At 42.2% G+C, this 25,225-nt stretch overlaps 1 protein-coding gene across 1 annotated transcript in view; it reads right to left on the bottom strand.

Annotated features, from left to right (window-relative positions):
• CDHR1 (cadherin related family member 1) overlaps positions 1–23,388 on the bottom strand; it is a 283,238-nt gene extending 259,850 nt beyond the window's left edge. Inside the window, exons 1-2 of the mRNA XM_077257202.1 lie at positions 23,235–23,388; positions 22,331–22,426 (exon numbers count right to left, since the gene is read on the bottom strand). Coding sequence (XP_077113317.1) covers positions 22,331–22,426; positions 23,235–23,298 — 160 coding nt within the window. The 5' untranslated portion in view covers positions 23,299–23,388. The remainder of the gene's footprint in view (positions 1–22,330; positions 22,427–23,234) is intronic.
• Between the last annotated feature and the right edge of the window lie 1,837 nt (positions 23,389–25,225).

The raw sequence follows: 25,225 nt of genomic DNA on the forward strand, positions 1-25,225 counted from the left end.
TCTGATCATATCACAGCTCCTAGGCAGGGGAGGATGCAAAAGAGGACACAGACATTACAGCATGTAATCACAGATGACTCTTTTCGTGTAGTAAAACATTTCCCTGCCTGTTTTTAAACAATGTTTTACCTCCAAGAATGAATCAGCTGTGATCCCTGCTCTCATGTCTGTGTCCTCTCTTTTGTGTTCTCCCCTGCCCAGGAACTGTAGTATGATCAGACCATGCTCCTGTACAATCTGACACGGCCATTACACAGTACACAGCTGGGGCACATTTATAAGATTATCTCAGCATAAGGACATGTTATTTAAGCACATCCAGTTGTGGAAAAAACTTTAAGGTTATGTGCACATGTCCGGGATTGCTGCGGAATTTTTTTTTAGTGTGTGAGTGAAATCGCAGCATGCTGCGATTGTCACCGACATACGGCCGAGTCTCGGCTCACTCACACCCATATAAGCCTATGGGTGCTAGTGAGACAACGCACATCACTCAGACATCATCTTAGTGATGTGAGTTATATGCCCCAGAAGCACTCCTTCTTCTCCTCCTCCTATCAAAACTGATATCCTCTTAATATATTGGAGTCATCATATTATATAGCACTGTGTACTTACAATTAATCATTTTGCCTTTATACCCACATAATTATTCCCTTTTCCATTAGGTCTATGACATCACATGATTAATAACTGACTATCTGAATCCTTCTAAGTCAAGCCCATGTACATTTGTATCTTATGAACTTAAAACTCCCAATAAGTCCTTAACAATGGTAAAGAGATGCTGTGAGTTTTCAGTCATTACCAGACCATACAGGAACCACAGTACTGATGAGACGTAGTGAGTATCAACAAGTAAACATTTATATTCAGGTACTTTATGGATGACCTCTTCTCTGATTAAGTCTTTTCTTTCTTTTTGTCTCCATCATGTCCAGCCAAGATGATTTTTCACATCGACAACACGTCTCTTCATATTCCCTCTTCTGCAGCACATCCCAGCATTGTGCACTTAAAAATGAGAGCGTTATTAAAATGCCCTCAGCATAAAAATATCTGTCGATACTATTCCCTAAATAAGCCTCCTGTGGTATATGACCTCCACATTACCTGCATTAACCCTTTAACCCCATGAGCTTTTTTTGTTTTCGGTTTTCGCTCCCCTTCTTTCCAGGGCCATAACTTTTTTATTTTTCCATCAATATGGCCATGTGAGGGCTTGTTTTTTCCGAACAGCACTATTGGTTTTACCATGTCATGTACTCGAAAATGGGAAAAAAATTCCAAGTGCGGTGACTGGGAGACAATGTTTATAGCCCGGGAAGGGGATAATACCCATTGAGCTTCCCAGGCAATTAATATCAGCTCACAGCTGTATAATTAGCCTTTACTGGCTATTAAAATAGGGGAGCTCCCCAAAAAATTATGTGGGGTCCCCCTATAATTAATACCAGAAAAGGCTATGCAGTCAGCTGCGGGCTGATATTAATAGCCTTGGAAGGGGCCATGAATTTTGCCCCCCCCGGCTACAAACACCAGCTCTCAGCTACCCCGAAATGGTGCTTCTCCCTTCCCACTGTCCTGTGGTGGTGGCACATGGGGTAATAGTTGGGGGATTGATGTCACCTTTGTAATGTAAGGTGACATCCAGCCTGGCTTAGTAATGGAGAAGGGTCTATAAACACCTAAGACACCTATCCATTACTAATCATATAGTTGTTAAGGGGTTAAATAAAGACACAGCCAGAATAAAGTATTTTAATGAAATAAAACGCAACACATTTTCCCATCTTTACTATACAACTAATTCCTGCGACGCCCTCGATCACCAGCAAAAAAGATAATATAATAAATCAACACAAATACTCCCTATTCCGATGTAATCCATTTAATAATGAGTGTCCCATGATGATCTCTCCTATAGAGCAATCATATTGGGAGATGTGACTGCTCTATAGGCCTCCCGCGATACACTGACAGGGGGTAATGGCTCCTGGAGTGCATCACTGAAGAGGTCACCGGAGTCCGTGCTCTCACTTTATGGTATTACTGCATGAGAATTTTCTCACACAGCATTGCCAGTGACAGCATGAACTCAGGTGACCTCTCTCCCAGCGGTAAAGGGATACACCGTGAAGGATTACCTCCTGTCAGTACATCGTCGGAGGTCCTGCAGAACAGTGACATCTCCCGATGTCACTGTTCTACACGGGAGTTTGTCGTGGGACACTCGTTATTAAATGGACTATGGCGGAAAGGTAAGTATAGGTTGGTTTATTATTTTATTTTTGTTACAGGAGAACAAGGGTGTCGGGGGCTAGGTGTTTGGTGAGTATGTACTTTATGTTGTATGTTGCATGTTTTTTTGTTTTTTTTACTATTTAACACATGCCTCATCTGATGGGACTACTGCCCCATCATCAGCTCATGCTGTCACTGTTATATGTGAGAGCATTCATAGCTGGATGGGAGCAGTAGTCCCATCAGACGATGCCTGCCTACACAGACCCGCACACACAGAGACACACGCAGACATATACAGACACCTTCACAGAGACAAACACAGACCCGCACACACAGGGACACACGCAGACACATGCACACACACAGAGAGACCTGCACACACACACAGGGACACATGCAGACACACACACACAGAAACCCGCACACAGACAAACACAGACCCTCACACACACATACACTCATACCCCCGCAGATAGATGTGCACATAGTCTCCGTCTCCGCCCACACACAGTCTCCACCCACACACTTCCTCCTCCCTATCTGCAGCGTTTCTCGCACACAATGTTTTGTGGATCTGCTGCATTTCTGCACCCATTAACTTCCATTGAGTCAGTCAAATACGCAGCAAAACCGCATGTTTAAAAAGATTTGTGGCTGCTGGAATTGACTGGCTCAATGGAAGTTAATGGGTGCAGAAACGCTGCAGATCCGCAAAAAGAATTGACATGCTGTGGAAAATAAAACACTGCAAATCCACATGTATTTTTCTGCAGCAAGTGCACACCAATTCTCAATTTCACATTGACTAACATTGCTTATGCACTACAGTGCGGATTTGATGCATTTCCACCGCATCCAAAAATGCTGCAGATCTGCATCAAAATCCGCAATGTGTTGACATTGCCTAATATTTCTTTCAACTGCAACAACAGCCCTTACTAGGGCTAATTATAGTCAATATTCATACTGCTGTAAGCAGCACTTACACTCCCTGACAGAAGTTATGTCGCTTATCCATGTTATGTAAATAAAAGCTTATAACCTGACGTTAAATTCATCCATTGATTGTATAAATTATTCTTTTGAAAGCTGAAACCCTCTGAAATGTGGTTTAGGTTAAGAAAATTAATTGACATCAACGCAGAAATATTCATCAATTAATGGACACAGAATGATCAGATTTTGGCAAGACAAAAGTTTTGTCACCCACAGAAAGTAATGTGATATTCAAACAAATAATTAACTTTAAATACAATTATATGTTGCATAACATTGGTGAATGAAGTTGTGGTGCTATTAGAGTCATATTTAATATATTGTGTGACTTCCATGAGCTTGAAGGACTGCATCCATGCGGTTCAACAATGATTCATACAATTTATTAATGAAGTCATCAGAAATAGCAAAGAACGCAGTCTTACATGCCTCCCAGAGTTCATCTAGATTATGTGGTTTTGTCTTCCAAGCTTCCTCTTTCATCCTACCCCAAACATGCTCAATGATGTTCATGTCTGGTGACTGGGCTGGCCAGTCCTTGAGCACCTTGACCTTTTTTGCTTGGATGAACTTTGTTGTAGAGATGGATTTATGAGATGGAGGACCATCCTGCTGCAGAATTTGACCCTTTTTATGATTTGGAATATAAGAGGTAGCTAATACTTCTTGATATTTTAGGCTATTGATATTGCCTTCCACCTTGCAAATGTTTCGCACACCCCTATACTGAATGTAACCCCAGACCATGATCTTTCCACTACCAAATTTAACTGTTTTCTGGGTGAATTTTGGATCCATACGGGCTTCAGTAGGTCTCCTGCAGTATTTGCGGCGGCTGTGGTGTAATTCTACTAAAGATTCATCAGAAAAATCCATGTTTTGCCACTTTTCCAGCGTCCATCTGTTTAGCAGGCTGTGGGACTTTGCAAATGCCACACGTTTTTTTATTTGCCTTTTGTTTAGTGCTGGCTTCTAGGTACTGATTCGACCATGGAGGCCATTTCGAGACATAATCCTGTAAACTGTTCTAATTGACACAGGGACTTGAGGTGACCAGGCCTGTTGGAGCTCTGCTGCAGTGGAAGAGGGGCTTGCTTTTTTTTTTTTTTTTTTAAACTCGTTTATTAAACATAAAAAAAAACACAACAAGGTGTACATGATATTGTAACCAAGCTAATACACATGTATAGTTCCAGTCATATTAATACACAACTTGTTACATAGCTTCATTCACAGAAATTTTAGAATGTTACAGTACACCCAAGGAACCTGCAATAAAACTTTAAACTTTAAAAACCATCTTGCTGCCAAAACGAAAAACAGAAACCTAAATCCACTGTAATTATCGTATATTTAAATACTGAAAAGAGGCGCTAGCCAATGTAGTATTCTATCATTTAATGTAGTAAAGCTGGGCTACCCATCACGTGATGACATGGTGAGGTACGATGAGTTCCATATATCCCAGATCTTATCAAATTTTCCCATACAACCCCTATTCTGGTATAGTGTGTGTTCAAAAGGTATTACTAAGTTCACCAGATCGATCCATGCTCTGAGTGACGGGTTATTGTTCCCCATCCATCTTAAAGTTATTATTTTTCTTGCCAAAAAAAGTGTTTCTCTCAGAAAAAATTTGTACATGGTGCCCCCATATCTCTTCATCCAGTACTCCGAATAAACATGTTAATGGATTCAAAGGGACAGAAATATGCACAAGGGAGGATAGTAAGGATATCACCTCACTCCAAAAGGATTGAATAATTGGACAACCCCAGATCATGTGTGAAAAATCCGCCTCCTCTGTATGACATCTCAAACATTCCGAAGAACTATTCCTACCCATTTTAAATAGTCGCGACGGGGTTAAATAAGCTTGATGTATTATATATAGCTGGATCATTCTATTGTTAGCCGAGGGGGATACCTTGGATGGGGACTCTAGAAATATCTCCCAGTCCTCATCCTGAAGATCTGGAATTAAAAGTTTCCATTTCCCTTTAACCGGCAATACCGCAGAATCCGCATCCACAGACAACAGATGTGTGTATAGAGTGGATATGAGACCTTGGGGCCCCTGTGATTTGAGGATCCCTATTAACGGAAGGGATGATATTATTGACATAGAGCCCATTCTGCATACATATGATTGTAACGCTGATCTAAGTTGCAAATAACGAAAGAATTGGGGTCTTGGAATATCACACTTAACTCGTAGCTGTTCAAAAGATATCAACACATCCTGTTCATATAAATTATTAATGGAAACAATCCCGCGCGAGATCCAAAATTGGGTGGATGGGTGGTTTAACAGCTCCCGGAGACACTCATTGTTCCATAATGGCATTTCGGCTATAATATTTTCAAAGTGAACGACTTTTTTCCCCTGACGCCAAACCGATCTTGCTAGGCGAAGAAGTGGTAACAATTTAGGGGTATTAGGTTTGTCTATTTCCAAAAAACCCAGTAAACACTCCGTTTTTGCAGCATGGGCCAAATGACTTTCTGAATTTGGAAGATGACCCCCAGGCATCCAAGCACTCAGAGCTCTTAGTTGTCCGGCTAAGTAATACAGAAAAAAATTAGGTAACGCTACACCTCCCATCTGTTTGGATCTGTGCAGAGTAGATAGTTTAAGTTTAGGTCTGGATTTTCCCCAAACAAAAGATGATATTAAGGAATTTAAATTTGAGAAAAAGGATCTGGGGACTGGAACTGCACTGTGCTGAAGGGAATAGTTGAGCTTTGGAAGTAGTATCATCTTGATCAGATTTATGCGGCCAGAGACAGACAATGGTAATTTCTCCCACACCGTGAATTTATATTTAACTAGATCTAATAATGGCAGAACATTAAATTGTAGATCAAGTCTGCTACATCTAGGTATATTTATTCCTAAATATTTAAAGTGGGACACTACTGGTAATGGGGATAGCTCCTCAAGATGATCTGCTGGAGCATGGGAGAGGGACATCAAGGAGGATTTATCCCAATTTATATATAATCCTGAGTACCCACTAAATTTATTTATGATGGAAATCACCTGTGGCAGTGTCTCTTCTACATCATCCATAAATACTACCATGTCATCTGCATATAAGCCAACAACCTCCACACGGTTAGCTATCTCAATACCTTTAATAGATGGGGTAGATCTCATAAGTATCGCTAATGCTTCGATAGAAAGGGCAAAAAGGGCCGGTGAAAGGGGGCAATCCTGCCGGGTCCCTCTCATTATGGGGAAAGTATCTGACTGGGAATTATTGATTATTATCCGGGCTTTAGGTTTCATATATATTGCATTAATCCATTTTTGAAATTTGGGGCCGAATCTATATGTCTGCAGACATGCATATAAGAAGGACCATTCAAGGGAATCAAACGCCTTGGCCACGTCCAGCGAGGCCAAAGCCCATCTGTTTTCCAATATCAGTGAGCTATATTGTGTTACCGACTGGACCCTCCTAATATTAATAGATGTATGTTTACCATGCATAAATCCGGTCTGGTCTGGGTGTATTATATCTAATATTACTGTATTCAATCTAGTGGCCAGTATTTTAGTAAAAATTTTATAGTCAACATTTACCAACGAGATAGGGCGATATGATCCACATTCCAGGGGGTCCTTACCTTCCTTTTTTAAAACTATAATATTTGCGTCATAATAAGAATCTGGCAAAGAACCCCCTCCCTTCCAAATTCCCTGAAACACCTTCAGAAGACTTGGTGCCAAGAGATCTCGATATTGTCTATACATTTCTATGGGAAACCCGTCGGGGCCTGGTGTCTTTCCAGAAGCCATGTCCGCTATAGCAATATTAATTTCCTCCAAGGTAAAATCTGCGTCTAAAAAAGCTTGTTGTGCAGAGCTCAACCCAGGAAATTCAATATCTGATAAATAACCCAGACAGTCTGACGTATTGAGGTCCCCTTGAGAGCGGTACAGCTTTTTATAATATTCCTGAAAGCATTGAAGTATGTCACTCGTGGAGGTCACTATTATACCATCTGATTTCCGGATTTTAAGTATAGTATTTGATGTATTGTGTTGTCGTACCATGAAGGCTAATAGTTTACTTGATTGATTCCCTAGTTCAAAGTATGTTTGTCGAGTGAAAAAAAGTTTGCGTTTAGATTTAGTATCTACGTATTGCGCATACAATCTGTGGGAAAACAACCACTCTGCCCTGTTCACACTGGTCTGGTTAGCGATATAGGCCTTTTCTGAGTCTCTCAGTCGCTTTTCCATCTCATCATCTTCACGAGAGGTTTTCCGCTTAATGTAGGAAATTGTAGATGTCAGGCAACCTCTCATGAATGCCTTAAGAGCGTCCCAAAACATATTTATATTTTGTGGCTCCGGATCGGATGTTATGAAACAGTCTAGTTGGTCTAAAATTCTATCATTGGTGCCAATCAGTTTTAACCAGAATGGATTTAGTTTCCAAACCCTCCCATGCCTCATCCAACCAAAGTTAAGTTTAAGGATTACTGGGCTGCGGTCTGAAATACCTCTATTCCCATGTTCTACCTCCTCCACCCAAATTGCCAGATTGCTGGAACCAAAGATATAATCCAGGCGAGATAAAGTGCGCCGGACCGACGAATGACAGGTGTACTCTTTTTTATCTGGATATCGTACCCTCCATAAATCCAGCCATCCACTGCCCTCCATGAATGTAGATCAACGAGACCGGCAGAGAGTCACCCCTGGAGCCTCGTCATCAAGTCGGAGTCTGTCAAGGCCCTCATCCATAACCAGATTAAAATCACCCATGCACACAATATGTGCATCCGGGTAGTTTAAAGTAAAACCCAGTGCCTTTTTTATGTTGGACATATTAGCAGGGGGGGGATTATATATACATATAATGACATATTCTTTCAAATCAATCCATGCGTGTACAAAGATAAAACGCCCTTCAGTGTCCCTCCGTATCTCTCCGACCTCCCATCTAACATCTTTATGAATTAACAATGAAACCCCTCTTGAGTAGCTAGTATGAAATGTGTGAACAGACCACTGTACCCACGGTTTCTGGACATAGCGGGCCGAATCTCTTGTCAAGTGTGTTTCAACCAGAGTTACCACATGTGGGCGATAGCGTTTTATCTGGGAAAATACTTTAACTCTTTTTCGAGGTGATCCCAGACCTCTCACATTCCAGGTCAACCATGTAAGATTATATGCCATGCTTCCTTAACCGCATATTATAAACATTGTCGCGCCAAACATATTCCTGATATACAGTGGAGAAACACATCAACATGGCAGCAATTTTTTGTAGAACAAGTCTTAACAAAACTATAAAATGAAAACAGTGTAAAAACCAAACAGTGTAGGAGTGGAGTCCCATACTCCTATAAATAAGAAAAAACGGGGATATCCTCACTGAAATCAGCGTCCGATATTGTTGATAAATTCGACGCCTTCCTAGGAAGCTCCATTTTGTGATTAATAGCACAGATATATTAGAATTATTTAGCATTGGCCGCACTGTGGGTTCGCAGCCACTCAGCCGCCTCTTCTGGATCAGTAAAAAACACAGAGGTACCCTCATAGACCACTCGCAACCGAGCAGGGTATATCATGGAATATATGACATTGCGGTCTCTGAGTTGTTTCTTTATATCCATGAAACGTGCCCTTTGTTTCTGAAGCTCCACCGAAAAGTCTGGGAAGATTGAAATGGTAGCATTGTGAAATTTAATAGGGCTCTTCTGCCTTGCCAGACGCAGGATAGCGTCTCTATCTTTACCGTTGAGAAGGCGTGCCAAGAAAGGCCTCGGGGGGGCTCCGGGGGGGGAGAGGTCTCGTGGGAACCCTGTGGGCTCTCTCCACGGAGAAAGTTGAGGAGAATTCACCCCCCAAGGAGGACTTTAGCCAATCTTCCAAAAAATTTTCAGGGTGCTGGCCCTCGGAACGTTCTGGTAGACCAATAATCCGGACGTAATTTCGTCGTAGTCTATTTTCCAGATCATCCGCTTTTTGTTTCCAAGCATTTATGGAGCCAGCCACCTTTGTCAACTTGGCCTCCATGGGGGGAATAGCATCTTCCATCTGAGAAACTCTTGTTTCCACCTCCGTAATGCGACTTCCCATATTTTGCATATCATGTCTCAAGCGGCCCACCTCAGTGTGCATGTCTTCTATTTTTTCTGTAAGAGCAGATCTGGTCAAGGAGATAGCTTGCATTAATTGTTCAGAAGCTCGTTTAAGAGTTAGTTCTTCCTGTACCCCCTCCTCATTACTATCTGATGGACGGCCTTTACGTGGCACCAGTGAGGAACTGTTCCTAAGGTTCCGACCACCATCTGGAGGGTCTTCTCTGGCATATTTTTTCAATTTGTCGGCGGCTCCCGAACCCTTTGAATGCTGCATGACTCTTTGAGGTGGAAGACAATATGGGGGCTGTGAGGGGGCACAAGATAGGTGGGATGCCTATAATTACAGTGGATCAGGTTATATGCAGCAGTGTCAGATCAGTTAAAAAACTCGATGCACCAGGGGGGAGGAGAAAGGTTGCAGCCCCACGGAGACAGCAGCAAGGAGGGGGGCCAAGCCCTCCAAATTTCTAGTGCCGACAAAGGGAGGTGTCTTCAGACTGGGGGGAAGACCGGGGCCAATATTTCAGGGCACACACCGATAATCCCCACTATATAGTTAAAGAATGGCAGTAATGGTCACCTCTCCTGAAGCGCTGCCAGGATAATGCTTAGCGCAGCAACTCTTCCTGGCTGAGTGCGTGCCTGCAGAATGTCTGCCGCCTCTCTCCAGTACCGCCGATCCACCCCTCCTATCTCCGGTGCTGTCGGTTTATGCTGCAGAGCCGCCCAGGCCCGCAGGAGTCCCAGCGACGTTGTTAGAAGCTGCGCCGCTCTGTGATCTCCTGGGCGTGCGCCCACAAAGATAGCCGCCGCCTCGTGTGTCCCGCGGCACTCACAAGCTCCCTCGGGTCCCAAGCTGTCATCAAGTCTCGGAGTGCCGTCCACCGCAGCCGCTCACCTCCCGGTGCCTCAGAAGAACCGTAGGTGGTGAGTATTCCACACTTAAGGGGGTTAATGTGCCCGGATAATGACAAGTGGCATAAACTGTCTTTCTACGCCTTGGAGGTCCTGGCCTAGCTGCAGTTAGCGTTTTGTCAGAGCGGGTTTTTAGTGCCAATGGGGGTATTATAAATAATAAGTGCATATGCTTGTCAACTGATAATGCTAACAGGTTGACTCTTATCAAAATGAACAAGGGCTGGATTGGCCCAGACTTCTCAACACCACTGGATGACAGCCGCCGAACATAAACTCAAATCCAGTGGGATGTTTTCTGATCTATTTCCATGTACCCCTTCCCACCTAAACATGGGTATATACTTGACAATTTCATTTTTTGTGTCATCCTCCTCCTTCTACACCTCCACCATCATATCAACAGGGTGATCACGCTACCCTCTCCGTAAATTTTTTAACGGTGTTTATGATGTCAACATTAAGAATTTTGAGAGGTCTACCTCTAACATTCTTTGATATATATGTATATCCCCAGGGATAAATGTTTTTCAACCCATGCATTTAGTACATGCGTATTACCAGTCTAGGATACCCACTCCTTAATAATGGGAAAAAAATTTTTCTTGAGGCCCTCCACTATGTCTCTTCAAATGGGGTATTGGAGTGTCTCCTAGTTTTTGGCATCCCTTGTACTTAGTGCATACGCTTTACCAGTCTAGGAGACTCACTCCTTAGTAATGAGAAAAACTGCTTGTCTGAGGCTCCATCTTCTAGATGAGGAAATATTTTTGGAAAGCAAAAGAGCCAGTATATGATCCAGTGCCATGTTGATGGCTGTCAGGTGGTCATCACATAGGGAGTTCTCACACTGCATACAAGTATCCAAGATTTCACAGCCGGGACAGGGGACATAGTACAGTAAGTATAGAATATCTTGGCCTCCTTCATATCAGGCTGAGAAGATGCAAAACGCTCCACTATATTCCATAACAGGGTTGATTAAATAACAGTCCTTGATGCTGCTACCTTAAACTAAAGGCTTTTTTCAGGGTAATTCAAATATATTCTATTCTCTAATAATACCGCACTTTTCTGAAATTTGTATAGGGTGAGCTGTTGCAGTAGGGATAGCGTACTACAGGCATCTAGTCAGGAATTATTGCCTTATAAATTATAATCCTTGCTGCTGCAACCTAAAAAAAATACCAACGTAAAATCTGTTCTATTCCCTTTTAACACTGCTGTTAGCTGCGTTTAGTGTAGGGATAGGCGCTAGGTATCATCTGCTGGAAGTGAATGTTCATTCTGGTCACATACATCTTTTCCACAACATGTAACTTAATTGCTTTTTTCCATGCACACATTGACAGATTCATAATTTTACAGGAATGTATACTCAGAAATTCATCAAAGCTGGCAGGGTTGCTTGAGCGCCTTCAGTGTTTGTTGCTGCCACGTAAAAAATACTTTCAGGGCCGATACAAATCCCTTCTATATTCTGCAATAATACTGCTCTTGTCTGCAATTCATCTAGGGTGAGCTGTTGCAGTAGGAATAGCGTATGACAGGCATCCTGACAGGGATTATTGCTTATAAATTATAATCCTTGTTGCTGCTTTTTTCCATTCACTCATCGACAGATTTGTGTTTTTTTTGCAGTGATCTGTACTCAAAATTTTTATAAAGTAGGCAATATTAACTGACTTTATATGTCCATTTGCAGTTTGTCTGTAGCATCTGTATGTAAGAGGTTATTGTGGAAGACTTTATGCTTCTGGAGCTGGTATTACCACTTCTGAACTCTCAAGTGCTTTGTTTCCATCCATTTCTGGGTGCTTCTTAAAGTATGTTTGGGGTCATTGTCCTTCTGGAAGAGCAAGAAAGAGAAAAAAGGCACTACCGTAAAAGCCCGCACACTACACCAAATAGTAATAATATAAAGCTTTATTAAGTACACCAAAACAGCAGAAAAAATGCATAAAACATAAGTAAAAACAGAGCAATAGCACCCCACTCCTGGACCCCCTATGCTGTGAGGGCACTACATCCACAATCCAAATGGTAAATAGAATGATGACAATAAATACATAGTTACAAAAAATATCAACATGAATATAAATATACAATAGTAACCATACACAATCCCAATGGTTAATAGAATGATGACAATAAATACACAGTAACAAAAATATCAATATAAATATACAATAGTCACCATAAACATATATAGTAATGCCCCAAGAATAACAGATGGCAAAAGACCTCCTATAGCAATCATGAATATAAAAAAAAAAAAAAAAAAAAAAAAAAAAAAGGAAGCAAAGCGCAGCTAATATAGTGGCCAGCATAAATCCTGTTTGGGCGAGTATATACCTATAGCCCAGTCAAAGTAATGGCCACGATAACAAATGCTATAGTTAACCCACCATAGCCCATGAAAGACAAATAGTAAGGCCCGCACAAAAAAGTAAGTGCAATAAAGGCCCTGTCATATGTGCAAATGGAGTCGCACAGATCTGAAGCTGCAAGCCATAATATAAATCAAGACCCAGACAAAATAAGAGGGAGATACCAACCAGAAGGGGGCCCCAGATGAAAGTAAGAGCGGGGTGCGACCCAACGCGTATCGCCGTAACCCGTACGGCTTCGTCAGGGGAAGAGTGGGGTGCTATTGCTCTGTTTTTACTTATGTTTTATGCATTTTTTCTGCTGTTTTGGTGTACTTAATAAAGCTTTATATTATTACTATTTGGTGTAGTGTGCGGGCTTTTACGGTAGTGCCTTTTTTCTCTTTCTTGCTCATGTAGTTCATTACTACCGGCCCCTTGGCACCTCCCTGTTACTTTGACTATAGTTGTGCGCCTGGTTTCTCTTTATTATACAAATTGTCCTTCTGGAAGACCCATGGCCTAGGATGCAAACCCAGCTCTCGGACACTGGGCACTACATTACGACCCAAAATCCTTTGGGAATCTTCACATTTCATGATGCCTTGCACGCTGTCACAGCACCCAGTGCCTGAGGCACCAAAACAGCAATAAAATATCTTTGAACATCCACCATAATTGACTAACTACTGTGTTCTTTTATTTGCAGGTCTCATTCCATTTACAGTGAACAGTAGAATGATGTGCTTTACCAAAAAGCTCTATCTTGGTCTCATCCATCCACAAAATGCCTGCTTGCCCTCTAAAAATAATGGGGTCCGCCTGCTGGCCCCCTATAAATTTTGAGGGCCTCCTGCCTATTGCGATTTTAGCTCTGTTTCCATCAATGTGAGCAATTTTTAGACCCCAACCAGACCTCCAAGAGGGGGAGGGGTCACTGTAAAATTGCTCAAGCTTCCCATTGATTCTCATTATACTCGGGTCAAGAACCCTAGCATTACGATTTTCTCAACTCTAGTACCTGAGCATTTTAGTGCTCGCTTATCACTAAATAACATTAACTTGCTTCTCCTTTTCCTTTTAGCAAATCTAAATACATTCAAAATGGCTGTACGCTACAGATTTAGTAACCCCAGTTACTTGATCAAAAGTACACTGTTACCTAAATACAGAAATGAAGCCCTGGAGTTGGATATCAGCAGCTGGAAGGGAGGGTTTGTACTCAGGAGACACCCTGTCAGCCCTACAGTGTCCCTCCACACCCTACCGTCATGACTGCTAAGCTGCCTGTGACAATGCTGGAAGAGGAGGAGGATGTGTTGTGCTATCACAGAGGAGAAAGGTCCGTCATCTCCTTCACGTCTCCCCATGGCCTTACTACCCCATGGCATTACTAATCCCCACAGACCTGACCCCACCAACATCCTTCCTCTGGCCCAGGCCCCGCATCCTTCCATTGCATACTTTCCCTCAATTATGTTGTGCAGTGTCTCAGGCTCAGCACTTAGATGCATGGAGCCCTGCTACAGATTGCCGGAAGAGGAGATCCAGGAGCCAGGAGGAGGAGCTGCAGAGGAAACCACTCTATGCGGGGCTGCATCAGTCAAGAAACAACAGCAGACAGCGGGGTAAATGGTGTCAGTGACTGACACTGCTTTGCTGTGTGCCTGCGCCACAGTCATCACTGTACTGAATGTCTGCAGCTGGAAGAAAGTGCCAGTCGGCCGCAGGCATTCAGCCATGAATTTTTTTTTTCCCCTCTCCAAAGTGGGTCCATTTTGGGAGGCAGGAGGTAGTGCCCTCGGCAGGTGCCGACCCCTCGTCCCGGCCGTGCCTGCGGTGCATGGGTGTCATACCCTGCTCTTCTTCCATCATATCTCGTGGTCATCTCTTATGCTCTCTCCTACCTTCCATTCCCCCACTTTGTCTATGCCCTCCCTCAGTCCCAGATATACACAGATGCATACATAGAAGTAATATGTTTTTCTATTTTAAAATATTTGTATATCACATCTGCAACATTGGTTCGAACTTCAAAGATTACTTAAAAAATGAACATATCTGTCAGTATAAACAGTTCACGGTATGTGGCATCAACACATTTTGCTTCATTCTAAGCTCGAAGGCAGCAGGATGTACGAGTGATTAACTGAACAGATTTGCCTAAAAGTCATCATGACGCCATATTGTGTACATGAGATTCTGGCAACGCAAATAACCTGAGCTGAAAATGTCCAATGTATCTGTTCCATGTACAAAACAGTCTTATAGTCTTATGTAGTTATATAACAAATGGACAAAAGTACAGGTACATAACATTAAGCCACGGTCCAGTCACACGTTCAGTATTTGGTCAGTATTTTACCTCAGTATTTGTAATCCAAAACCAGCAGTGGAACAATTAGAGGAATCTATATATATAATTGTCTAAGGGTTTTTCCGTCTGTCTGTTTGTCTGTCCCGTTTATTCATTCGCTGATTGGTCGAGGCCGCCTGGGCCTCGACCAGTCAGCGACGGGCACAGTATCGACGTAGATGTCATAATGGTTGCCATGGCGACGATGATGTCAAAAAGGTTGCCTCGACCAATCAGCGACGGGCACAGTCTGCCGCGAATTCTGGAATCATCATTGTCCATATACTACGGGGACATGCATATTCTAGAATACCCGATGCGTTAGAATCGGGCCACAATCTAGTAGTATAATAGAAACACGTCCCCACTTCTGCAGTTATCACCCACTCATTGGTTTGATTTACAAATACCGAGGTGAAAAAACTCACCAAATACTGAATGTGTGCACATGGCCTTAAAATGCTGCCGAAGTGAAAGTGCAATTTCAGCGAGAAAATTATCTTATTTCCTCATGGGAGCTATTGGTTTTTGGTTATGGGGCACTGAGTGGCTACAGTCACCGCTAATAGCACCACTCACTATACTGTGACATGACAGCACTTTGATAGCTCACCATATACAGCATATGTACTGTCAAAGAATTCTTCTCAGAGGAAATAATTTTCTCTCGATAGCCACACTTTAAGTGCTGTGGCCCGGCAGAATTTTAACGCTATTTACCTGCAAATTATCCCTATATCTGCAAGAAAATATCATTTTCCAATGTTACAGGTTCCCTTTAAAAAGAATCTGTCAGCATGTTGTTGATATGAAGTCTGAGAGCAGCATAATGTAGGAGCAAAGACCCTGATTACAGTGATGTGTCTCTTACTGGGCAGTGTGCCATAGCTTCAATACAGTGAGTGTTTAATTAGCAGGTGATTATCACTGCAGGACCAGGTCTCACATGCACGGCAGTCTGGCTATTCTGTGTAACCCTGCCCCCATCACTGATTAGCAGCTTGTTGACAACACACACAGTGCCTAGCAGGCTATTAATCAGTGGTGTGGGCGAGGTTATAGACAGAGCAGAATTATGAGCACTGCTTCATCTATAACGGAGAAAATAAGGATTCTAGCAAAACAGTACCAAGCAGTTCAGTAAGTTATATATTGCTGGAATCAGGGTCTCTGTCTCTAACATCATGCTGTTCTTGGATTATATAACAAAAACATTGCCTTTAAAGGGGTTTTACATATACAGTACCTTTGTGATGAATCTATTCCATGTACAAAACAGTATCATATAATATGTATCTACACATTATTATGCATCCATAATATTTTCTATAGTAGTCATATTGTATAAAATTGATCTATGTTCTGTAAGCTGAAATCATTTCAAAACTTAAATCTTTCTTAACAACATTCCAGCAAGACCTGTAAACACTGTAAAATTGCTGATATGCAAAATATACAGAACACTTAGAATACTAATGACAAAACACATGCATTGTCTTTTAGGTCCCGAACTTGATATATCACTTGTTCCTTTACAAAATTAACTGCAAACTAAATATGTTGATACCAAACATTAGAAGCAAATGAATGACAAAAAAAAGAACTAACATTACTGTTGGCATCCTCATGCGAAGGTTCCCCTAAATGCTTTAAAAAAATAAAAAACTAAATGCTTGCATGCACACAGAAGCCGGGTCCTGGTGGTATATTTATCTATTGGTTAAACTGAATCAGTCATAAAGAAAATATCATTTTCCAAGAGCCACAATGATAATCTGCAGGTAAATACTGTTTTAAATCCATGTGGTAGTCTAACTGGATTTTAGCTGCTGGGAAAAAAATAAATCATATTCTCCCTGCAGCTGCTTGCTTTTAGTTAATGAGAATCTGTCAGTAAGATCAAACCCCCAAACCGCATATTTGGGCAAGTAGGTCTTTGAGATGTAAATATACATATACACCTTTCTAGCTTCTATCTGCTTTCCAGGATAATTAGCGTTTTAATTAATATGCAAATAGGATGTTAAGTAGAGAGGAACTTATCAGGTAAAATTCAAATTCGCCATCATGACTTCAGGATAAGCGCAACCTTGTGCCTTGCATGCGCAGAAAAGTACTGTGTTTCATCATAGCCAGAAGTCCCGGCTCAATGTGAAGCCACAAGTGTTAGCGCAAGTGACGGTTATCAGAAAATGTGATGAGGAGGTTTAATTAATATTTTTTCAGAATTACCTAGGAATACATGGCACAGAGTACATTTGCACTTTATTCATTGCAGTCACCACTTTGGAGATCACATTATTTCCACTACCATTTCTGCCACTGAGTGCACACGTGCGGTTGAACATTGGTTTGCTCTTGTCATGGAAGGCATCATTGAATGGTCTGTGTTTTTGGCCAACTTTTGGTGTTTTGTTACATGTTTGAAGCTGTGTGTGAGTGTCAGCAGTGAGGTGGCCAGCACCAGACATATTCTCTGGTACGCTCACCACAATATGCAGCAGCATGAATTTAGTGATCATGGGTCTACACCACCATATCCCTTGAAGAAGGCTAATGGGAAACATATCCAAGGGGACACCTGGGCCAGAAACTCACATAGGTAAGAAGTGCATGGGTTCTGTGCCATAATACTAAGCTATTGAAATGGACAGCGATTAAGTATGCATAGGCATGATATGGGTATATATATACAGGGTGGGCCATGTATATGGATACACCGAAATAAAATGGGAATGGTTGGTGATATAAACTTCCTGTTTGTGGCACATTAGTATATGGGAGGGGAAAACTTTTCAAGATGGGTGGTGACCATGGGGGCCATTTTGAAGTCAGCCATTTTGGATCCAACTTTCTTTTTTCTAATGAGAAGAGGGTCATGTGACACATCAAACTTATTGAGAATTTCATAAGAAAAACAATGGTGTGCTTGGGTTTAACCCCTTTCTGACAGCTGACGGAATAGTTGTAGTTGTTTTGTACAGCTGACATGTGCGTGCAATGAGCGCGAGCGGAATAGCGATCCACAAGCCCCCATTAACTAGTTAAATGCCGCCGTCAAATGCTGACAGCGGCATTTAACTAGCGCTCCTGGCCGCGCGGCCGGAGGTGCTCGCACCGCTGACCTCGTCACATGATTGGGGGTCATCGGTGCATTGCCATAACAACCAGAGCTCTCCTTGAGACCTCTATGGTTGTTGATGGCTGATTGCTTTGAGCGCCTCCCTGTGGTCGGCGTTCAAAGCAACCCTGCATTTCTGCTACATAGAGGTGATCTGTGCTTCACCTCTATGTAGCAGTGGCGATCGTGTAGTGCATGCTTCTAGCCTCCTATGGAGGCTATTGAAGCATGCCAAAATTAAAAAAAAAGTGTTTAAAAATATAACAAAAATTAAAAATATATAAAAGTTCAAATCACCCCCTTTCGCCCCTATCAAAATAAAACAATTAAAAAAATCAAACCTACACATATTTGGTATTGCCGCATTCAGAATCGCCCGATCTATCAATAAAAACAAAGGATTAACCTGATCGCTAAATGGCGTATCGAGAAGAAAAATCAAAACGCCAAAATTACGTTTTTTTGGTCGCCGCAACATTGCATTAAAATGCAATAACGGGCAATCAAAAGAACATATCTGCACCAAAATGGTATCATTAAAAACGCCAGCTCGGCACGCAAATAATAAGCTCTCAACCGACCCCAGATCATGAAAATTAGAGACGCTACGGGTATCGTAATATGGCGCAATTTATTTTTTTTTTAGCAAACTTTGGAATTTTTTTTACCACTTAGATAAAAGAGAACCTAGATATGTTTGGTGTCTTTGAACTTGTAATGACCTGGAGAATCATAATGGCAGGTTAGTTTTAGCATTTGGTGAGCCTAGCAAAAAAGCCAAACAAAAAACAAGTGTGAGATTGCACTTTTTTGGCAATTTCATCACACTTGGAATTTTTTTCCTGTTTTCTGTTACATGGCATGGTAAAACCAATGGTATCGTTCAAAAGTACATCTCGTTCCACAAAAAATAAGCCCTCACATGGCCATATTGACATAAAAATAAAAAAAGTTATGGCTCTGGGAAGGAGGGGAGTGAAAAACGAAAACGAAAAAACGAAAAAAGCTCTGGGGGTGAAGGGGTTAATGTAACTTTATTATTTCATTAGTTATTTACAAGTTTCTCTTTGTTTATAGCCATTGACATATCACAGAGGTAAACACGTGAGGAGCGGATAGAAATTGTGTTGATGTCTGGTGAACGCAGTACCCGGGTCAGATTTCAATGCAAGACACCCTACGCAAGAAAACTGTCACCATTAGTGTTGAGCATTCCGATACCGCAAGTATCGGGTATCGGCCGATATTTGCTGTATCGGAATTCCGATACCGAGATCCGATACTTTTGTGGTATCGGGTATCGGTATCGAAACAACATTAATGTGTAAAATAAAGAATTAAAATAAAAAATATTGCTATACTCACCTCTCCGACGCAGCCTGGACTTCAGCGAGGGAACCGGCAGCGTTGTTTGCTTAAAATTCGCGCTTTAACTTCCTTACTTGAAGTCCCGGCTTGTGATTGGTCGCGCGCCGCCCATGTGACCGCGACGCGACCAATCACAGCAAGCCGTGATGTAATTTTAGGTCCTTCAGGATTTTAAAATTACGTTCCGGCGTTGTGATTGGTTGCGTCGCGGTCACATGGGCGACGCGACCAATCACAAGCCGGGACGTCACGGGAGGCAGGAGACGCGCGCATTTTAAAATGCGCGCGTGTCCTGCCTCCCGTGACGTCCCGGCTTGTGATTGGTCGCGTCGCCCATGTGACCGCGACGCGACCAATCACAGCAAGCCGTGACGTAATTTTAGGTCCTTCAGGATTTTAAAATTACGTTCCGGCGTTGTGATTGGTTGCTGAATCCTGAAGGACCTAAAATTACGTCACGGCTTGCTGTGATTGGTCGCGTCGCGGTCACATGGGCGGCGCGCGACCAATCACAAGCCGGGACTTCAAGTAAGGAAGTTAAAGCGCGAATTTTAAGCAAACAACGCTGCCGGTTGCCTCGGTAAGGTGCAGGCTGCGTCGGAGAGGTGAGTATAGCAATATTTTTTATTTTAATTCTTAATTTTACACATTAATATGGTTCCCAGGGCCTGAAGGAGAGTTTCCTCTCCTTCAGACCCTGGGAACCATCAGGAATACCGTCCGATACATGAGTCCCATTGACTTGTATTGGTATCGGGTATCGGTATCGGATTAGATCCGATACTTTGCCGGTATCGGCCGATACTTTCCGATACCGATACTTTCAAGTATCGGACGGTATCGCTCAACACTAGTCACCATTCCCACGTTATTTAGGTGTATCCATATAAATGTCCCACCCAAAAGTTTGCCTCATCACTGAACATAATGTTCTGTGTAAACTGAGGGTCCTGTTAAAATTTTTGTTTTGCCTATTCTGCAAATTCAGCGCACCAATCTGGGTCATCCTTGTTGAGATGCTGCAGCAGCTGGATTTTGTAAGGGTGCCATTTGTGAGTAGCTAATATCCACCGAATGGATGCTCGACTGATGCCAGATCTGGGGCTGAATTTGCAGAATGGGCAAAACTAAAATTTGAACAGGACCCTCAGTTTACACAGAACTTTATGTTCAGTGATGAGGCAAACTTTTTTGGGTGGGCCATTTATATGGATACACCTAAATAACATGGGAATGGTGACAGTTTTCCTGCGTAGGGTGTCTTGCATTGAAATCTGACCCTGATACTGTGTTCACCGGACATCAACACAATTTCTATCCGCTCCTCACGTGTTAAGCTCTGTGATATGTCAATGGCTGTAAACAAAGAGAAACTTGTAAATAACTCAAGAAAGAATAAAGTTACGTTAAAACCAATCACACCATTGTTTTTCGTGTGAAATTCTCAATAAATTTGATGTGTCTCATGACCCTCTTCCCATTGGAAAAAAAAGTTGGATTCAAATTGGCCGACTTCAAAATGGCCACCATGGTCACCACCCATCTTGAAAAGTTTTCCCCCTCCCATATACTAATGTGCTACAAACAGGAAGTTGATATCACCAACCATTCCCATTTTATTTAGGTGTATCCATAAATGTGTCCCACCCTGTAGATTCTGCCTGTAGGTTTGATCCCAATGTTCTTGTCATAATTGCTCAAGTCGTATCCAACTTAAAAAGCTTAGGCATTGTATTCTCTGTTGAGTTGTCCATTTACAGTCAAATGGGTGGAGTGAACCATCACTGCTCAACACACAGTGAGTGCACTGAAATCACTCCCCTCTGCTACTTGATTGACAGCTTGTGTGTGGAGCAGGATGCCATTCAGGGATCAGAGGGACTGTTCATAATGTGCGCGCTCACCATGTACTGAGCGCTGGCTGCTTACAACCCTCCGGTGTGGTCCCAATGATTAGTAGAAAGCGGCTGCAGTAGAACTTCTAGTTAGACAGACACATATCTTTAAAATGATTTTTGCCTGCAGATTACCCTATGGCTGCAGTAAATGCTTACTATTTTTAGTGACAGGTTTCCTTTAAATGTTACTGGATATTAGTGAGAAAGTCAAAAATGTTAAAAAAGCACCAGTTGGCAACCAGTAAATTAGTTTCATTTTTGCTTGATTTTTCTTAATAATATCATTATCTTTAAATAAATTTTAAAGGGCATCTAACAATGTTTGCCCCACCTAAAGATAAAATATCAATATCAATTCGATGGGTCCCTGTATTATTTGCCTCCACCACCAAAGCTAATAACTGCTAAGAGGATTGGTCAACAAAACTAGACGCCCAGGCAACCCCTTTCATTTTTATATTTAATCTATTTACAAAGATTAAATAAGATTAAATATTAAAAAAGTATTCATATCTTAAACATTTATCCACAGGATATGTCATAAATCCCTAATAGGTGAAGGTCCTTGACCAGAACTTTATGGGGATCCCGTAACCCTGTTTGCTATTCTCGCAGCCACCGTCCCCTCCCCCCCCAAAAAAAGTCAATACTTATAAAGATAATTTCAAAAATTGCATTTCATAAGCCAAAAACATTTTTTTCACACATGTAACATAGAATATATAACTGGGTACAAACATCTGACAACAACAGTAACAGGTAGAAAAAAAGAGTGAAAATATAAGCATTGGCTCAATATTTGTTATGAATCACATGCGACACATTACACAACAGTTGCAGTACCGTAAGTGTCGACAAGCTTCCGATATCACAGCATCACACATTGTCAAGTGCTTTCACTTTAGATAATGAACAGAAAACAAGAAAATAGTGAAAACGCTGCACTGACCGACTGGCGTGTCCTCAGACAGGCTCAAGAGAGCCATGTTCCCATTGGTGCTTCCAGGTCCATTGTCGAAAAAGTAGGGGGCATAATTGGTTTGCACTGCAAAATACAGAAATGTCCATTATCTACTGGTATGGTTTAGAAAATGCAAACACTTTTGACACTCTATAAAGACAGATATGTCAGAAAATGATATTTGTGGTTAATGAAGGATTGGCTGCTCGGTCCTAATGTTTACAGGGCTGCCATAGTCCGAATGGGTCTATAAATACTATAAATTATAGTGCGTAAATATATACACACAGTATATAACACGAGCAGCGAACACATAAGACAGCACTACATGTGGCCCTTGTACATATCAAATATCTTCATGTTTTCAAGTAATAAATTTGATGTCCCTTAAAGCTGTAATTGAGCCTGTCCGGCAGACCAGAAAGCTCACATCACATTGAATAGCTGAGAATTAAGTCCCATTACGTATTAACAGCGTTGCTTATTAACACTTTGTCTATGTAATTCCTTTGAGGTGAAAATGATTTAACCCCTCTTGTGCCATTCTAATAAAAAAACTATATTTCTGAGCAAATACTAAGTGGAAAGGCTTAAAGAAAATTTGCGCAGAAAAAAATTAGAAAACATTTGTTATTTTGCTATGTCGGCATGTATACACATTAGTAATGATGAAACAGAGTATCAAGAATTTCCTATCACTGGCATTAAAAACTGACTTCAGGAACAATTACCTATAACCCCCCAAAATAAAGTGACCCACAGAATAGGCCCTTCAGTTCTAAGAGGCTAAATCCCCTCCCTGTGCAGGGTTCGTAAAGACGGATTAGCCTCGCTCTTCTGTGAGCATCTCAGCTTTTCTATTACATGTTGGATAGAAGGTAATTTCACTTACCTGCCAGGCAAACATAAAGCAGAGACAGGATAGAAGATGCTGTAAAGTGCCAGACATACTTCATCGCCAACGGCACAACTGTCACTTTCTTTCCTTGAATTCCTATAATTTTATTTTAAAGCTCTGCAGTGGTTAGTGCCATTCAGGACAATGTAAGGACTCTCTATGCAAGGGGAGGCAACAGATGCCAGGATGCTAATCCGATGACACGTCTTATTTTTCTCCTGCCTACTATCTAATTAGACCAATTAACGTGCGAGGAGCTGAGGGAATTCTTTCTTTTTATTTAAGTAAAGAAACCCAATTTAGCATGAGTATAAAAAATTATGATTTTCCGACGGGGTCCTAAAACCCCTATAGGACTAGAAGTCCCTACATCTTCCTATTTTTGCTTTACTATATTCTGGTGTTTTTCTGCTGTGGTTTAGGCTGAAATGATGACAAGCCATACGAACACCGTTACAACTCATACCCATAGCAGAAATTTCTGCATTGTTGAGCCTGACTACTATTGGGCCGCAGGATTTATAGCTGCATATTTGTAAGTGTGAAAATGCTTTAAAAGCAATGTGGCTGCCGGATGTATTGCAAAATTAGAGTATTGGCAAACTTGGCTATGAGGCTCAGATCCAGAATAAAAAAAAGAATACCTGGGAGCTATTGGTTCTTAACTTGAAATATTTAAGAGCCAAATGTTCACAAATTTTAATAGTTATTTAATAGTTATTTACTATGTAGTCAAAAGTATTGGGACACTTACAAAGGCATACAAAGAATTCATGAGCAGTCAACACTCATAGGCGAGGTCACAGAAGGGCATAACCCCCGACCAGGCAATATTCTGTTCTTGCACTTTCTTTTTTCCTCATCTTCTTCCAAGAGGCATAACTTTTAGATTTTTCTGTTGAAATAGCCAAATGAGGGCTTGATTTTTGTAAGACAAGTTGTGCAATTGAGTGTCATCCTCTCCTTTATCATGTGATGTACTGGAAAGTGGGAAAATATTGCAAGTGTGGTGTGGCCTCCATGTGCCTGTAATGACCTCCCTACAACGCCTGGGCATGCTCCTGATGAGGCGACAGATGGTCTCCTGAGGGATCTCCTCCCAGACCTGGATGAAAGCATCTGCCAGCTCCTGGACGGTTTGTGGTGCAACGTGATGTTCGTGGATGGTGCGAGAGCTGATGTCCCAGATCAATCGGATTCAGGTCTGGGGAACAGGCGGGCCAGTTCATAGCTTCAATGCCTTCATCTTGCAGGAACTGCACACTCCGGCCACATGAGGTCTGGCATTGTCCTGTATTAGGAGGAACCCAGGACCAACCGCACCAGCATATTGTCTCACAAAGGGGTCTGAGGATCTCATCTCGGTACCTAATGGCAGTCAGACTACCTCTGGCTAGCACATGGAGGGCTGTGTGGCCCTCCAAAGAAATACCACCCCACACCTTTACTGACCCACTGCCAAACCGGTCATGCTGAAGGATGTTGCAGGCAGCAGATCGCTCTCCACGGCGTCTCCAGACTGTCACGTCTGTCACATGTGCTCAGTGTGAACCTGCTTTCATCTGTGAAGAGCACAGGGCACCAGTGGCGAATTTGCCAATCCTGGTGTTCTGTGGCAAATGCCAATCGTCATGCACGGTGATGGGTTGTGAGCACAACCCCCATCTGTGGATGTCGGGTGCTAAGATCATCCTCATGTAGTCAGTTTCTAACCGTTTGTGCAGACACATGCACATTTGTGGCCTGCTGGAGGTCATTTTGCAGGTCTCTGGCAGTGCTCCTCCTGTTCCTCCTTGCACAAAAGCTGAGGTAGGTCCTTCTGCTGGGTTGTTGCCCTCCTACGGCCCCCTCCATGTCTCCTGGTGTACTGGCCTGTCTCCTGGTAGCACCTCCAGCCTTTGGACACTACGCTGACAGGCACAGCAAACCTTCTTGCCACAGCTCTCATTGATGTGCCATCCTGGATAAGCTGCACTACCTGAGCC

Source organism: Ranitomeya variabilis, chromosome 4 (assembly GCF_051348905.1).
Source record: "Ranitomeya variabilis isolate aRanVar5 chromosome 4, aRanVar5.hap1, whole genome shotgun sequence".
NCBI classification, from domain to species: Eukaryota; Metazoa; Chordata; class Amphibia; order Anura; family Dendrobatidae; genus Ranitomeya; species Ranitomeya variabilis.